We start from the raw sequence: 18,363 nt of genomic DNA on the forward strand, positions 1-18,363 counted from the left end.
CTGAAATCTTGAGAAAAATCCAAATGCGGCAAAATCCAATTTCAAGCCAAGTCACATTGCAAGAGGCATTTATTTCCAGCAGTAGAAGTAGAAGGTGTCCATGCTATAAACATAACTGGAACATTCATTTCCTGCTAGAGGCAATGGGGACTTTCCCATGCTAATGTGTCTTTGATCTTTGTCCCTCAAGCATGTCCTGGTCTCCTGGTGTTCAGAGTAGCACGTGTATTTAGTGAATCATTTAATGTAAGACTCAGAAGAAGTTTCTTAAGAGAAGGTGGCTGTGCAAAATAGACAAATGAGATCTAATTAAACTAAAGAGCTTCTGCATGGCAAAAGAAACTACCATCAGAGTGAACAGGCAACCTGCATGATGGGAGGACATTTTTGCAATCTACTCATCTGACAAAGGGCTAATATCCAGAACCTACAAAGAACTCAAACGAATTTACAAGAAAAAAACAACCCCATCAAAAAGTGGGCAAAGAATATGAACAGACAGTTCTCAAAAGAAGACATTTATGCAGCCAACAGACACATGAAAAAATGCTCATCATCACTGGTCATCAGAGAAATGCAAATCAAAACCACAATGAGATACCATCTCTCGCCAGTTAGAATGGCAATCATTAAAAAGTCAGGAAACAGATGCTGGAGAGGATGTGGAGAAATAGGAATACCTTTACACTGTTGGTGGGAGTGTAAATTAGTTCAACCATTGGGAAGACTGTGGCGATTCCTCAAGGATCTAGAACTAGTATTACCATTTGACCCAGCAATCCTATTACTGGGTATATGCCCAAAGGATTATAAATCATGCTACTATAAAGACGTGCACACATATGTTTATTGCGGCACTATTTGCAATAACAAAGACTTGGAACCAATCCAAATGTCCATCATGATAGGCTGGATTAAGAAAATGTGGCACATATACACCATGGAATACTATGCAGCCATAATAAAGGATAAGTTCATGTCCTTTGTAGGAACATGGATGCAGCTGGAAACCATCATTCTCAGCAAACTATCACAAGGACAGAAAACCACCACAGCTTCTCACTCATGGATGGGAATTGAACAATGAGAACACATGGACACAGGGAAGGGAATATTAGACACTGGGGCCTGTCAGGAGGTGGGGGGCTGGGGGAGGGATAGCATTAGGAGAAATACCTAATGTAAATGAGTTGATGGGTGCAGCAAACCAACATGGCACATGTGTACCTATGAATCAAACCTGTACGTTGTGCACATGTACCCTAGAACTTAAAGTATAATTTCTAAAAAAAGAGAGAGAGAGAAGGTGGCTGTCTGGCCAGCATGCTATTGCTGCTATGAGGGTTGGACACCCTAAGTTTGGCAGGTGGAGATGTGTTTTATCACCACCTTCCACCCACAGTGTTCCCTCATGGCGCCCCCCTGGTAATCACATTCATCAGCTATGTCTAGCCTTTTAACTATTCACAAGAATGTATCTCCTTCAGTCTTGGAAGTTAATAGGATGTGTGTGTGTGTGTGTGTGTGCGCGTGCGTGCATGTGTGTGTGTGTGTGTGTGTAACTGTGTAATTCCCTTTCATAAGACATGACCTTGCATATGTCAACTGAAGAATGATGAGGTTCATACATTTGGAAAGAAGAGCTTTATCTCTCATAAAGGCTTGCAGCCTGCTGGATGGCCATTCTGACAGGCTGGGAAGTGTAGCCTCCAGCCAGAAGCCAGAAACAAGACATTCAGAGATGGGAAGAACAAGACAGGGATTTATACTGAGTAAGAAGGATAAATATGCATATTCAATAAGCCATAGGAGGAGTCACGAATATTTATGGGAGGAGAAGCATGTGCATGCACAGCTGAGTTTCGTGCCCTCCCTTTCATGGGTCCCATGTGCAAGAGATGACAGGGATAGTGTGATCCCAAGGTAGGGTTTTCAGCCCTCTGACATCAAAAGATGAAGCAGAGGACATGAAACCCTTCACTCTGCATCCTCAGTAGATGGCCAGAACCACTGCAAGATCAGTGGTCTCTTATCAGGAAGGAACCTGTGGGTCAGTTATTTTATCAAAACTATGAAAGGGCAAGGCAGTGTCAGGCAGTCATCGGTATCTGGGGTGGAGCAAGTCTTTCCAAATGGCTGTTTTCCGTTTAGCCCTCAGGAAGAAAGCCTAATGGTGCTTAGGGAAGGAAGGGGGATAAGGAGGTGCATCCAGCCTTCCATCCCATCGTGGCCAGGAACTCAGTTTTCAAGGTTTCACTGGCATCTCCTTGGCCAAGAAGGGGTCCGTTCCATCTGTTGGGTAGCTTAGAATTGTATTTTTATTTCTTGCCTGTAATTTAGAAGGTCAAATGGTTCTGCAGAGTTTATTGACAAAAACCTGTATACAACATTCTCAAAGTGTGAGGACTGTTGTGCTAGAGAACAGATTAGTGGCAGGATTCGAAGAGCGTGTGACTATGAAGGGAGCACATGAAGGAGCTCCTCTGTGTTGAAGGAACAATGCCACATCTTTATTATTGTGATGGTTACTCAAATCTCCACATAGGACATAATTTCATAGAACTATACGCCAAAGAAGTTCATGTGAAAACATGTAAAATCTAAGGTATGTACCTGAGTTAATAGTATTATACCTATATCAATTTCTTGGCTTTGACAATGAACCATGTTTATGTACAGTATTATCATTGGAGGAAGCTAGATGATATGTACTGGGAACTCAGTATTGTGTTCTTTTGCAACTTTTTAAAATTTATTTTTTAAGACAGGGTCTCACTCTGTTGCCCAGGCTGGAGTGTAGCGGTGCTATCATAGCTCCTCTGGGCCTCAAGTGATCCTGCTGCCTCAGCTTCCCCAATAGCTGGGACTACAGGCACACTCTGTCATATGGGGCTTAGTAGTAGTTGTAGTAGTAGTAGTAGTAGTAGTATTTTGAGATGGAGTCTCGCTCTTGTTGCCCAGGGTAGAGTGCGGTGGCAGTCTCAGCTCACTACAACCTCTGCCTCCTGGGTTCAAGTGATTCCCCTGCCTCAGTCTCCCAAGTAGCTGGGATTACAGGTCCTTCCCACCATGCCTAGTTAATTTTTTTTTTTTTTTGTATTTTTAGTAGAGATGGGGTTTCACCATGTTGGCCAAGCTGGTCTCAAACTCCTGACCTCAGGTGATCTGCCCACCTCGGCCTCCCAAAGTGGTGGAATTACAAGCATGGGCCACCGTGTGGGGCTAATTATTTTATCTTTTTGTAGAGACAGCATCTTATTTTGTTGTCCAGGTTGCTCTCAAACTCTTGGCCTCAAGGAATCGTCCCACCTCAGCCTCCCAAAGTTCCGGAATTACAAGTGTGAGCCACCAAACCCAGCCACAACTTCCTCTTAATCTCAAACTATTGAACTATTTAAAAATACAAAGTTATTTTAAAATAATACTGCAGTACCCTGCTCCCTTCTACTGCTTCTCTCCATGCACAGAGGCAAAATTCTTTCCTCATCTGGTATTTATAGGCATATCACCAAGTAATGCACTGATCTTGACACTTTTTTTAAGGCAATATCTATAAATTTCTCACTATGGAGAATTAGGATATATCTCTTTTCTCCATCACATAAGTGCCTCCCATTTTATCTCTCCATCCCTCAAGTATAATAATCATATTTTGTCTAGATTAATATTCAGCGTTTAAAATATAAGCACATGTGCTAATCACAGTAAAATCAAGTATTAAATTATGATTACTTTTCCTTCTCTGCATAATGAGTTCTTCAGGATTAAAAACTGATTGAGTTTTATTCTTTTTCCTGATTTTCTGTATATTTAGCTCATATTTATCCTGAAACTCTCCTCTAGTTGTCTAAATGTCCTCAGGAAACACTTATTCAGCATCATATTTATTAAGAAAATTTTCGTTTCCTGGGGAAGTGTTTGCCAGAATCTTCTCTATGCCTTATGCTCTGCTGTTATTCAAGGACCTCTCTTCACCATCGACTTGGGATTCCTTCCACGTCACTTGTATTTGAGATCTGTTTCCCTTACTTCACATCTTCCTTCCAGCTTCACTTCATGGTTTGATGGAACACATGCTCAAGTAGGTTACCAAGCATGAGTGTAAGGAGTAAATGTCCTTAGCACACACATGTGTGGGCTGGGTGCGGTGGCTCACACCTGTAATCCCGGCACTTTGGGAGGCCGAGGCAGGTGGATCACAAGGTTAGGAGATCGAGACCATCCTGGCTAACACAATGAAACCCTGTCTCTACTAAAAATACAAAAAATTAGCCAGGCATGGTGGTGGGTACCTGTAGTCCCAGCTACTCGGGAGGCTGAGGCAGGAGAATGGCATGAACCCGGGAGGTGGAGCTTACAGTGAGCCGAGATCACGCCACTGCACTCCAGCCTGGGTGACAGGGCTAGACTCTGTCTCAAAAAAAAAAAAAAAAAGAACACACATGTTTGGAAACACTGAGCTCATAGGGTGCATACAGAATTCTAGGTTGGAAATCATCTCCCCTTACAATATGCAAGACGTTTTTCATTGTCTTCTAGTTTACGAAGAGGCTGTTATGAATTCCGAATTTTTTCTGATGGTTTCTTCTCTCTGGAGGATGGTAGAATTCACTTCTACATACCCCATCTTCCAAAATGTATTGATCACATGGCCTGGTCTGGGTCTCTTCTCATTCATTGTGCTGATCATACAGTGGGTTCTTCCGAGCTGAAAACACATCCTTTCATTTGGAGACATTATCTTGACTGACTTCATTAATGATTCATCCTCTTTCTTTTCTCTGTTTTTTTCTATTATTCACATATTGAACCTCAAAGTCGTCCTCTTAACTTTTTTTCTCCTGTCTTCCACTTTTTTGTCTTTTCTGTGCTTCTTAGGAAATTTCTTCAACTTTTTCCATCAACCATTCCACTGACTTTACATTTTTGCTATATTTTTAATTTCCAAGGGCTCATTTTGTCCGTTCTTTTTTTAAGATATAGCAGTCATTTTTGCTTCATTATTACAATATCTTCTCTTATCTCTTAGTGAATGTGACTGATTCTCTGTTTTTTGTTTTGTTTTGTTTTGAGACAGAGTCTCACTCTGTCACCAGGCTGGACTGCAGTGGCACAATTTTGGCTCACTGCAACATCCGACTCCCGGGTTCAAGTGCTTCTCCTGCCTCAGCCTCCCGAGTAGCTGGGACTACAGGCATGCACCACCATACCCAGCAAATTTTTATATTTTTAGTAGAGACAGGTTTTTGCCATGTTGGATAGGATGGTCTCGATCTGCTGACCTCATGATCCACCCACCTCGGCCTCCCAAAGTGCTGGGATTATAGGCATGAGCCACCATGCCCGACGGATTCTCTGTTTTTATATCCTTTACTGCACAGGCTCTATTTCCTGAAGATTGCCGCTCTCCCCTCCCCGCATTTGCCTGTTTCAGTCTTTCTGCATGGACAAACGCAAACTGCTTCCTCTGCTCTCACCCCACAACGACCAACACAGAAGACTCCTGTGGACAAGCATGGGGCAGGTGGGCGGTGGGGGGTTCTCCCACCAACAAGCGAGTGAGCAATTCTGCAGATGTCAGCTGGGTGTGCTCTAGTTCAGTTCACACCATCTCTACTTGGAGAAACTGTCAGGCCCCACGGGTCGAGGGCTCAGTCCCCAGGACTGCTCCCTGCTTCTGATATCAACTGCAAACCCTGGCTGACTCTGTGTCTCTCTGTCTCTGTCTGCCTGTTTCTCTGTCTTTCTGTCTGTCTCTCTGTCTCCATCTGTCTCTCTCTGTGTCTTACTGACTGACTATAAAGTGGGGTTCCCATGACCTCATCGTCAGGTTTGATTAATTTCCTAGAGCGGCTCACAGAGTTCAGGGAAACATTTGCTTATGTTGACTGGTTTATTCTAAAGGATGTTATGAAGGATACAGATGAGGAAACATGTAGGACAGGGTGTAGGGTAAGGAGTGTGAAGGGCTTCCTTGCCTTCCCGGGACACCACCTTCCAGGAACCTCCGTGGGTTCAACTATCTGGACGCTCCCCAAATCCTGTCCTCTGGGGCTTTTAGGAGGCTTTGTAACTAGGTATGATTGATTAGATATTTAGTCATTGGTGACCAGCCCCTCTGTTCTCACTGGTGATTAAGGGGATGGGCTGAAAGTCCAAACTCTCTATTCTTGCCTTGGTCTTTCTGGTGACCAACACTATCCTGAAGCTACCTGTAATCCCAGCCACCAGTCAACTCCTTAGCACACAAGAGGACATCACTGTTCTCAGGATGTTAGGAGCTGTATGCCAGGAAACAGGCATATCAACAGCATATCACAGTCTTTATGTCACATAGAGACTTTTCTTAGTGTCTAACAATTCCTGTTTGCCAGTTCATATAAAGGAGGGGGGACTAAAAGGCTATGAGAGGCTCAGAGCCCCTCAACAGCACTTGCTGACTTCAGGCTTCACTGCAGGGCGTGTGGCTGGCTGTTTGGAGAGGCTACAGTGTCAATGCCTATTGCATTTTGGTTTTAGGATGGTAGCACCCTCTGGAATCCTGTGTTTCTCCTGGAGGGTAAAGATCCAGTCTAGGGGGACCCGCCTGGGAATCTCAGCGTTCAGCACACATGGGGTTGTGGGGTCCCTCTATATTCGGTGTGGCACCCCCAGCACCCCCAGTTCCCCACTCGCCCTGATAGCCATACCTGGTGTGAAGTCCTGGCATCACAAACAGGGAAGCTTACTTGCTTCTGGCTGCCTCCTAAACAGACTTGTAGCCAGCCCTCTGTATTTCAGTCCTCATTCGCTCTGATTCTGTGACTGATATCACAGCTCCCGAGTCTGGGGGATTCTTTGGTAGAAACTGTGTTGGCTGTTGGCTCTGCTCACTGACAGCTTAAAGCTCTATTTTAAAGTTCTGCTGACTCGTTTGATCCACTGAACTCCCAGTTTCCAGTTTCCCAAATCTGTTGCTGTGGCTGCATTTCCTCTTCTGGTCATGAGATTATGCCTTTTATTTTATTATTATTATTATAACTTTGAGATGGAGCCTTGCTCTGTTGCCCAGGCTGGAGTGCAGTGGCACAATCTCAGCTCGCTGCAACCTCCACCTCCCAGGTTCAAGTGATCCTCCTGCCTCAGCCTCCCAAGTAGCTGGGATTAAAGGTATGCACCACCACACCCAGTTAAGTTTTGTATTTTTTGTGGAGATGAGGTTTCACTATGTTGGCCAAGCTAATCTCGAACTCCCGAGCTCAAGTAATCCATCCACCTCAACCTCCCAAAGTGCTGGGATTGGCCAGGCACAGTGACTGACACTTGTAATCCCAGCACTTTGGGAGGCTAAGATGGGCAGATCATGAGGTCAGGATATTGAGACCATCCTGGCCAACATGGTAAAACCCAATCTCTACTAAAATACAAAAAAAGTAGCCAGGCGTGGTGGCAGGTGCCTGTAGTTCCAGCTACTCGGTAGGCTGAGGCAGGGGAATTGCTTGAACCCAGGAGGCGGAGGTTGCAATGAGCCAAGATTACACCACTGTACTCCAGCCTAGCGATAGAGCAAGACTTCATTTCAAAAAAAGAAAAGTGCTGGCATTACAGGCATGAGCCACTGTGCCATGAGCCACTGTGCCCAGCTGTCTTATGCCTTTTAAAACAGTCCTTTTGCTCTCCTGTGAGTGGGATTGAGGAAGACGGTATAAGTAGATGTGTGTGCTCAAGCTGCCACTTGTCTCATCCGTTTATTGATAAGGAAACTGAAATTGAGGCTGGCTAAGTGGCGTGATCAAAACAACAGCAGCTTTGGGAGGAGCTCTTTGCCTTTTTGTTTCTTTGTTTCTTGGTCCCTGACTTAATGTATCTTTGTTAAGTGTGTGCCAGGCAAGTTACATTAAGCAGGCTGGGGACTTCCCTGGAGTGATGTAACAATCGCTAACATGTATTAAGTGTGTGTTGTATGCCTGGCACTGTTCTTGTTCTAAACTCTTTAGATCTGTTTAATCATTACAACAGCTTTATTTATAATGGGAGCTGCTATGATCGTTCTCTTTCTTACAGAGGAAGGAGGTGAGGCATGGAGAAGTTATGCCTTGTCCAAATTTGCACAGCTAGAAAGTGGTGAAACTGGGATATGAACCCAGGCCCGGCTTTCCTGGTAGTAGTGACACTGTAGGCCCAGTGACTCTGTGTGGCGGGCTTTCAAGTGGGTTGTAGGCTGTTTAGCTGCATTCCTCCTTTCTCCCCACTTCCCTACTGGATAACAATGCCTCCCACACAAAACCATGACAATCACAAGTGTCTCCAGACATTGCCAAATGTCTCCGGCAGGGCACAGAGCCCCCTGAGTGAGGAGACTGACCCAGGCAGGCTGAGTGCATGCCTTGACAGCTCTGCCCCGCAACCTCCTGGTCTGGTGAGTTACGGGGTCCTTTTTCCTCCCCCTCAGAACCGGACAGCAAGGTCTGTGACTGCCTTATCCACAGGCAGACCCCGCTCGCCCTGCCCTGGCATCACCACCACCGGGTGACTTTGTCTGCCTCTCAGTAGATATGAAAGAAGTGGAAAAGCAAAACAGAAACTAACGGTGGCAACTCTGCAGAGCTGGGTATGTTGGAAAGGCCAAGCCTTAACCCTGTGGCTCTCTCTCTCCCACCTTCATCCCCACAGAGCCAAGGTGAAGAAGGGAGTGAACATCCTGAGTGCTCAGACCCGCGAGCCCCGGCAGTGGGGCGTCAAGCAGGAGGTGGGCAGCGGCGGAAAGCACGTGACGTCCACCGTGGCCTGCCAGCGCCTGGGGCCCGGCCCGCGCAACAGGTAAGCGGTGCGTTCCCTGCAAGCGTGTGTGGTGCCTGGTCCCGGGCCCAGGCCGGCTGCTGCCTAAGAGCCTTGACTTGGACTCGCGTGAGCTGCTGCTCAGAGGAGCTGTTGAACCCACCGCCCGGAAATCTGGAGGCACTGACATCCACTGCAGGACCCTCTGCCGCTGCAGCAGGGCGGGGTGGGGCGCTCGCTGCGCGGTGCCGCAGGGCGGGCTTTGGAGGAGGGTGAGGTCATCTCTGCTCCGACAGGGCTTATGCATTCTCTGCAGCTGAACTGACTTTCTGGGGGCCTTGCCCTGCCCACATTATCAGAAGGTGCTTAGTTACAAAGTACTCATTTTTCATGAAGGGTAAGATTGAGTCTTCGCGGGATGGAATTTAAGGGAAGGAGGTGACAGTCAGTGGCAATAATGGAGAAGAACCTGCTGTGTGAGATTCACTGTAGACATCCTGGATGATTTTTGAAAATAATTGTTTTCTGGTTGTAAAAGCAATTCATACTCATTTTAGAATATGAGGAAAGCACAGCTGTATGAGGCGGGAATCACACGCCAATATCCTTACTACTCAAGGGTAACCCACTGATAACATGTTTGTTCATTTCCTTCCAGGGTTTTATACCTGTGTAATGCTAATAGATACTAAATACATTTAGTTTACAAATTTGGCACCATCAAATACGTACAGATTTTAAGGACACTACCATTTTCACTTGTATTGGAAACGTTTTCTCTTAACATTAAATATTCCTCCAAAACGTTCCTAATAACTTTATAATATTCTATCGGATGGATTTAACATAATATAAACAACCGACGATGCCTGTATTTTACCATTTAGGTTGATTCCAAGTTGTTTTTAAATTTCAACTTTTATTTTAGATTCAGGGGGTACATGTGCAGGTTTGTTATGGGGGTCTGTTGCCTGAGGCTGAGGTTTGGGGTATGAATGATCTCATCACCCAAGTGGTGAACAGAGCACCCGATGGGTAGTTTTTCAGCCCTTTATTCCCTCTCTCCCCACTCCCCCGTGTCTGTTGTTCCCGTCTTTATACCCACATGTACCCACTGTTTAGCTCCCACTTGTGAGAACATGCGGTATTTGGTTTTCCATTCCTCCATTAATTTGCTCAGGATAATGGCCTCCAGCTGCATCCGTGTTGCTGCGAAGGATGTGAAAATGTTGTTCTCTGTTTATGGCTGTGTGGTAATCTATGGTGGATGTATACCAAATCTTCTTGATCCAGTTCACGGTGGATGGGTTGATTCCGTGTCTTTGCTATTGTGAACGGTGCTGCGACGAACACATGAGTGCCTGTGTCTTTTTGGTAGAACAATTTATTTCCTCTGGGTAGATAGCCAGTAATGGGATTGCGGGTTGGATGGTAGTTCTGAGTTCTTTGAGAAATCTCCAAACTACTTTCCACCGTGAGTGAACTAATTTACTTTCCTACGCACAGTGTGTAAGTGTTCCCTTTTCTCTGCAATCTCTCCGGCATCTGTTATTTTTTTATTTTTTAATAATCATCATTCTGACTGGTGTGAGATGGCATCTCATTGTCATTTGGATTTATGTTTCTCTGATGATTAGTAATATGGAACATTTTTTTCATCAGTTTGTGGCCCCTCGTATGTCCAAGATTTATTCTTATAGATGATGCAGCAATAAACTACCTTTCACATAAATCTTTATCCACATCCCCTTTTCCTTAAGGTGGCTTCTTAGATTCAAAACGTAAGATTATTTTTCAAGGCTCTCGATATATTCTGCCAGTATATTTTTCTGAAGGGATTAGTATTAAAGAAAGAAATATTCTATTACTGGACACATTTTCTTAAGTGACAGCTGCAAGGCACCATGAAAAATCCTCAAATTCTCTGCTTAGTTTAGAACCACGCTATTCTTTTGCCCATAGAACCCCTCCTCTCTCCTTCCTTTAATGTGTAACCAGAAAAAGAAACTCCAGTGTCCCGAACAGTTCACAAACTCAAATGCCAACCCTCACCACCATTACCCCAAGAAGGATTTTTAGTGCATCTGGCGGGGAGGAGGTCAGGGGCAAAGGCTGGGTGTCCGAATCCTTGCACTTGTGAAAACATGGCCAGAAAGGAATGTGTTTTATGAGTCCCTTGTTCCAAGCAGGAGATCAGAGGCCAAATTAAATCTCCTGAATCGAATGCACATAAAGTCTAATTAACCCATAAGATTAGTGTTGATTATGCAAATGAAAGTGAATGTGTTCATTGGCAGGTGGCGAAGTTATGTATGTGAATAGTTCTTTAGGTGGGAACCTGAATGAGAAGCAGCGCGAGGGAGATGAGCCTCATGGTATCGAGTCCTGAAGGGCTCCTGTTGTCACCCTGTTTGTTCTGAGCTTCCAGGAGCCCTGCTTTGACCCCGTTGTGTTTGCAGTCTCAGTGGTAAGCATTGTGCATGAGTGTCTGCAGCCAGCCATCCTGAATGTTTCGGCAGACTGTGGACAAGAGGAAGATCTGAATCTGCAGAAATAGAGAGTAATGGCATCTGAGGCACAGAAAGAGGCCTGCAGATGGTTAGACGCAAGAAATGTGTTCAAAGAGGAGGGCGGGCAGTGCATTGGGTGGAGTCACTTCTAAGGGCCGTTGTGGTCATGTTGGACCCACCTGGATAATCCCGGATCATCGCCCATATCAAAACCTTCACCTAATCACGTCTGCAAAGTCCTTTTGCCTTGTAAGGTAACATATTCATAGGTTCTAAGAATTAGGATGTAGATGAATTGGCCTGCCTCTGTCTTCTTACAGCATGGCTCCGTCATGCCCATTCAGTCCTGAGTCTTTGAAATGCTGGGTTTGGACACCTTGGGGTACTGAGGTCAGGCCAGTGAGCGCACCTTGCAAGATTCCCAGGGTGGGGAATGGCATTCCTTCCCATGGAAGCTTTCTTGGTAGCTGAGGTCTGATAGCAAGATCTTTGTTATGTATAGCACTGCCATGGGCAACGGTGTCGCCCTTCCCGGCTGGGTGCAGCAGAAGCACTCAGTGCCAGCCAGGAGTGTGTATTCTTGCTTCAAGGCGAGGGTTGCTCAGTCAAGTACCTGAAACCTCGTTGGCAATGAGCTCCACCAAGGCCATGACTGTGGCTGCCTGCAGGAACCTCTCGGCAGGACTCTGAGAGCCTGTGCTGGCCGGGATGGCATTCACAAGTGCAGAGAGTGGTTCGTTCCTTGTCTTTGGCTCTTGAAATATCCCGTTGTGAGCTTTTGCATTTATGTGAGTCACCAATTTGAGATGTGGAAGCTGCAACTGTGTTTTCAGATCTCGGCCACATTCCCCTGTTGGCCACGTCCCCTGGCTGGTAAGACAGGGAACCTGGGGAGACAAATAGCTTCAAAAGGGTGAAACTAGTCAGCCCACAGAGGGGCTGCCACACCAGAGGCTTCCTCAGGCAGGTCCAGAAAGGTGGTTCTGGAAGGTTTTACGATCCCCTTGCCAACCATTCCCATCCATGGCTGTTTCTTCAAAGGCACAAACACGAAACACACACACCAAGTCTAACTAAAAGTGGTGGCTTTGTAAACAAACACAGCTTCAGAGCATGTCCCCTGGCCCTTACCTGCATGACCACTCACCCCTATTGATCTCCAAACATAGAAGCCTTCTACATCAGGAGACGATGGTAGCTGATCTGGGGAGCTGAGCTCTGAGAGCGGCAGAAAGCTAGTGGTTAAACACGCCTCAAGGGCTCTGAAAGTCATTCTAGTCTATAAGTTTCAAACAGGACCATGAATGGGCACCAAGGGCCTCACTAATCCCTAAAATGGCTTGGAAATATATGGTGTGTGAGAGACTGCCTCCATGTGCCATTCTCTTTACACTAGTTTCATTGCTCTCTTCCAATTCTTTAACTCATATGAACTAGTCGTCCCTGAATTGAACTTGGTTGACCTGTGTTTTTCATGCAGAAATAAAATTTCAGTGACATTTGATGGGACATGCAAAATCTCCAATTAGCCATAGTCCCCATTCCACCCTATGTCTTGTATCTGGCCTCTCCACTTGTGAATTGGCTACGTGGTTTGTGAAAGTGTTGTAGTATGAAAATCCAGTGTATCAGTCCAGCTACGTAAGGACCCCATGATCACATAGGACCCACTTAGATCATCTATCTCAAGATCTTCAACCTAATCACATCTACCAAGTCCCTTTGACTTAGAAGATAACATATTCATAGGTTCTAGGCTCTAGGATATGGACAGATTTGCCACAGTCATGCCACATTAAAAAAACCCCAATCTCAGTGCTTTATAACTACAGGTGGCTGTCCACGTCCATGAGTTCTGTGTTCACAGATTCCAGATTTTTGGGGGGGAAGGTTCTGCCTGTACTGCACATATACAGACTCTGGCTTTCCTGTCATTATTCTCTAAATAATATGGTATCACAGTAACTATTTACATAGCATTTACATTATATTAGGTATGAAAAATAATCTAGAGATGATTTAAAGTATACAGGAGGATGTGCATAGGTTATATGCAACTACTACATCATTTTATCTAAGGGACTTGAGCATCCATGGATATTGGATCCATGGATATTGGGGCGACTGTCCAAGCTGTGTTCTCATAGTCCCAGGGCTGTAGGTCAAGTGCAGTCTGGGCCTGCTAAGGGGAAGCTGAGACAGGAGACTGCCTTGGGGTGTGAGCTGGCTGGGCTTAGCTCCAAGCCTTGAGTTCAGTGTCTGTCCGTCCATGTGTGTTTGGTCCTGGGCCCAGGCTGAAGGGGCAGAGTTATTCTTGGCGTGCTCCTCTCACAGCAGCTCATTATCCTCTCACCTAAGACCAAAACTGGTGTCCTGTCCACTAACATCCCCTTGGCCAACGTGAGTCAACAGGTCAGGCCATGGGGTGAGGAAGTCCTCGCCACCCAGACATATGGGGTGGGTGTGCGGAGGGAGTGCGTGCAGCACTCAGTAAAGCCGCCATCACCCCCTCGCGTGTCAAAGGGCTGCTTGGCTCAGAAAATTTCCCCTGTCGCTGAAATGTTCTGCACAGTTTCCATCTGTGGGAAGCTCCAGATGTCCCCTTTCCCACGTTCGTTTCTTCAACAAATATTTGTCAAGTGCCCGGTACTTGCCAGCTACCATGCGGACAATCCACGGCCAGGAGTCTTATCAGGGGAAAGTTCAAGGAAGAGATACTGAAAGACTGTCCCGAATATGAACTCACACCTGGTAAGTGATGAACCGTCTCATGCTCAGCATAGGCTGAAAAATGGCGCTTGAGTGAGTGAGGAAGGAAGAATCATAGGTGAGACAAGCAGTGCTGGCTGTGTGCCTCGCACTCTCCAAATGCTTTGCATATAATCCTCCTAAGCATCTAATCCTGCTTCAAGCATTCGAGGTAGACAAAGTGAGCTATGATCTCAATTTACATGGGGGGGAAACTGAGACACGATGCATTTTTCAAACCCACTCAGTAAGAGGTGGAGGTGGAATTCAAACCCAGAAGTTCTGCCTCGAAGAACAAGCTGTCGTTTGAGCTTATTATTGTCCTAATACGAAATACACCCAATGGACCACCCTGGCTGACAGACACTGTTCTACCCGGGTCCCGGTACATCTCTTTTACTGCTCTATATCCATCGGTAGGTGTGTTAGCCAGCCAGGGCTGCCTGACCAAAATTCCACACACTGGTTGGCTTAAAACACAGAAATTTATTTTCTCACCGTCGGGACTCTGGAAAGTCTGAGATCAGGGTGCTGTCAAGGGTAGTTTCTGGTGAGAAATCTCTTCCTAGCTTGCAGATCACCACCCTCTGAGCATCTTATGTCCTCAGAGGGCCTTTCTTCTGTGCGTGGAGAGAGAGAAGCTCCTGGTGTCTTTTCTTTTCTTTTCTTTTTCAAGACAGGGTCTTGCTCTGTCACCCAGACTGGGGTGCAGTGGTATAAACAGGACTTACTGTAGCCTTGACTTCCTGGGCTCAAGCGATCCTCCTCTCTTAGTGCCCCAAGTAGCTGGGACTACAGGCATGCACCACCGAGCCCAGCTAATGTTTGTATTTTTTTTGTAGAGATAGGGTTTCATCATGTTGCCCAGGCTGGTCTCAAACTCCTGAGATCAAGTGATCCACCTACCTTGGCCTCCCAAAGTGCTGCGATTACAGGTGTGAGCCACTGTACTTGGTTTCTTCCTCTTCCTGTAAGGACACCAGTCCTATGGGATTAGAGCCCCGTCTTATGACTTTATTTAATCTTAATTACCATCTTAAAAGCCTGCTCTCCAAATATAGTCACACTGGGGATGAGGGCTTTGTGATATGAATTTTGGAGGGAGCAATTCAGTCCGTAATCCTGGGGTTTGCTCTGTCATCCTGAACCTGCTTCCGTCACTGCACCACCTGGGGCTGCCCCTCACTTTTGTGCACTCGTGCAGATTCTTGGAAAAGCCTGGGAGCTTCTCCCTGGGGTCCTCTTTGCCAATGATGGATGGGTGTGGAGTGCGAAAGCCCAGCCCCGTCTCCCCCATTGCAGACAACTCTGAATTGTCATGGACAGAGCTTGACTCAGAGCTTCCCACAGGATCAGGCTGCAGGCTGGGTCTTTGAAAGCACACCTTCCCTTTGCTTCGTCCTGCAATGTGAACTATTTCCCTCTCCCCTTCTCGCTTTCCAGTTTCTCCTGGTGGGTGGGGAGAAAGGAAACAACATCCTTAGTCGGTCACTTGCAAATGAATCCTCATCTTATGATCTGCTTCTAACGAACCCAACCTGAGACTCTCAGAAACATAAGAGCCCCCCACTTCCTCCCCTGGTGAAATGGCCTCTTAGACAGGCAGAGAGCACTTGTTAGGAAAACTGTCAAACAAGCCAGCTGTTTTGCTGGAGCACTGTCTCCCTGTAACCTAGAACCTCTGAAAGACCTGTGGGTTGTTATGGTCCTGAAACCATCTGTCTATAAACACTCAGACCCAGGAAGATAGCTTGCACCTGGTCCGTACACACACCAAACTGTGTGGCATTTGGTTTCCAGGCTCCCCATCACCCTGGGAGAGATCTGAGCATCTCGACAGTCAGGCAAAGTCAGCCAACAATTTACCAGAGTGCACGTCGTATTTACAGGGTGCGAGGCCAACAGAGCAATTAGCATGCCGCCCAGGTCCTTCCCCGTCAGCACCCTGTGACTGAGAGGATCGAGCATGAGGCCAATGCTTCTGTGTCTGCAGGGAAGAGGCATACAAGCACGTGGACAGTGTGCTGAAAGGCAGGAACACATCTTGCCGTCCTTTTGGCATCCTCCTGTTTCTTAGGAAGCATCTTCCGCTTCCCCCTTCATCTCCTTTCCCTGATCTGCATCTTTTTTCAAAACCAGGTGTCTGGGTGAGTCTGAGCAGCTGGGGAGCAGCGAAGCGAGCAGTGAGTCCGACCTCAGCACTGGCAGGAGGGAAGAGCGGACCCTGGCTGCTTTTGATTCAAACGTTGCACCTTGATCTAGTAAAGGTTTCTGCCTCAAGCATTCCTGGAGCCTTACTTTAAACTCATTCCTCCAGGGAAAATGCCAAAAATGAAGTGTTTCTTTAAACTGTAGGCATGCTCTGAAGTTTAGGGGGGACTCTGTGTTGGTAATGCAACCCCCTGAGGCTGTTGATGAGGCGGGCTCCCCAGTGGGGTTGGTGTAGGCACACCTGCCTGCCGCTCAACTTCCCACTGGCCCACATGCACCTGCGCTGTTAGGTGCTAAATACCTTCACTTAAACCGGTTCACTGATGCGTCTCAAGTTTCCCATTTAGGCATTCTTATTAAAACACTACTGTTCACATCTCTTCCAGAAGCAAATATAGTATCTTAAAAATAGAAACTTACATAGAAAACCGTAATATTCTGTAGATTTTATAGTGCTTGACAGCACACAGAATAACACTGTGTATATTTCACTGTCTCGGGCACTTTACAAAATGCTCTGTGTACATTATTTCAGTAAATCTTTCTAATGGTCTCAAGAACTGAGGCGTCATACCATTGGGTAGATAAAGAAAAGAATAAAGGCACTCGCAGGAAATAAGCATCCAAATGAGTATTTATGCAAATCATAAAAAAGTTTTATTTTAAAAATAACTTTAATGTACACAAATAAATGGAGAAAATGCCTATCAGTTGCACAAAATAAAAGTGAGCATAAACAAATACAATTAAAACCTAAAACTCCTGGCCAGGTGCTATGGTTCATGCCTGTAATCCCTGCATTTTGGGAAGCCGAGGCGGGTGGATCACCTGAAGTCAGGAGTTTGAGACAAGCCTGGCCAACGTGGCGAAACCCTGCCTCTACTGAAAATCAAAAATCAAGCTGTGTGTGGTGGTGCGTGCCTGTAATCCCAGCTACTCAGGAGGCTAAGGCAGGAGAATGGCTTGAACCCAGGAGGCAGAGGTTGCAGTGAGCCAAGATCACGCCACTACACTGTAGCCTGGGCAACAGAGGGAGACTCTGTCTCAAAAAAAAAAAAAAAAAAAAAAAAACAAAACAAAACATAAAAATCCTATTGAAGTCTAGCTGGCTAATGTTAGCAGCAAGAGGCTGTGTGCTTGCCTTGGAGGTTAGAAAGGTGTTAGCAGGTGTCAGGGAAGTGCTGTGGACACATGAGAGTGCAGGGATGTCCAGTCTTTTGGCTTCTTTGGGCCACATTGGAATAACAATTGCCTTGGGCCACACATAATATATGCTAACACTAACGATAGCTGATGAGCTGGAAAAAGAAATTGCAAAACAGTCTCATAATGTTGTAAGAAAGTTTACGAATTTGTGTTGGGCCACATTCAAAGCCGTCCTGGACCACACACACAGCCTGTGGGCTACAGGTTGGACAAGCTTGCAACCAGACCAAGCTGAGATTTCCTTCTACTTCCCTTTTTATTAGGCTTAGTTTTTTCAATGCCTTTATTTTACTTTCATAATCATAAAAACGTATTCAAAGATACGTTTTTTAAACCCATATTCCGTATCTTATGTGACTATTACCATTATTGCGTCCTGCCTTGCAGAGTGTATATAAGTATGTTTATACCATTGGGATCAGTCTGTAATATGTTATGTCTCTTTTGGTAACTTAACATTGCCAAAGTACTTTGCTTGTCCCATACTTAGCTTTTTAAATGACTGAGTAAGCGGATGGACCTGAATTTATTTAGAAAGCCCCTCGTGGGACACCTGGGTTGTTTGTTCCCAGCTTTTTAGTATAAATGAACCAGTGGCAGACATTTCTACGATGATATGGTGCTGCCTTTCCCTCCGCTCTGAATCGTGGAGCCCTGGGAGCTGCTGTGAGGGATCTCTAGTCCGAGTTTCTGCTGTTCCTAACTTTATTTTGTCACCCCTTCTCCCTGGGGTGACAACATAGAAACTGGGGAACAAAACCAAAAGCTGGCACCAGATGAGTGACGGGGCCAGGGAAGAGGCGGGGAGCCAGGAATGGCCTGCGGGAAGAGAGGGAGGGGCCCCGTGTGGCACCCCTTTTACTCCTCCAATCCCTCCTTATTGCAGCTCCAGGAGTGTCTGTGCCCGGGAATGGTTACAGGCCCTCTGGGA

General features: G+C 46.0%; 1 protein-coding gene across 1 annotated transcript in view; it reads left to right on the forward strand.

The window, feature by feature from the left end:
• Positions 1-18,363, forward strand: part of TMEM132C (transmembrane protein 132C) — a 439,369-nt gene that overhangs the window by 262,392 nt on the left and 158,614 nt on the right. Inside the window, exon 3 of the mRNA XM_015109695.3 lies at positions 8,653-8,799. Within this exon, the coding sequence (XP_014965181.3) occupies positions 8,653-8,799 (147 nt within the window). The remainder of the gene's footprint in view (positions 1-8,652; positions 8,800-18,363) is intronic.

The sequence above is a fragment of the Macaca mulatta genome, chromosome 11 (assembly GCF_049350105.2).
Source record: "Macaca mulatta isolate MMU2019108-1 chromosome 11, T2T-MMU8v2.0, whole genome shotgun sequence".
NCBI lineage: Eukaryota > Metazoa > Chordata > Mammalia > Primates > Cercopithecidae > Macaca > Macaca mulatta.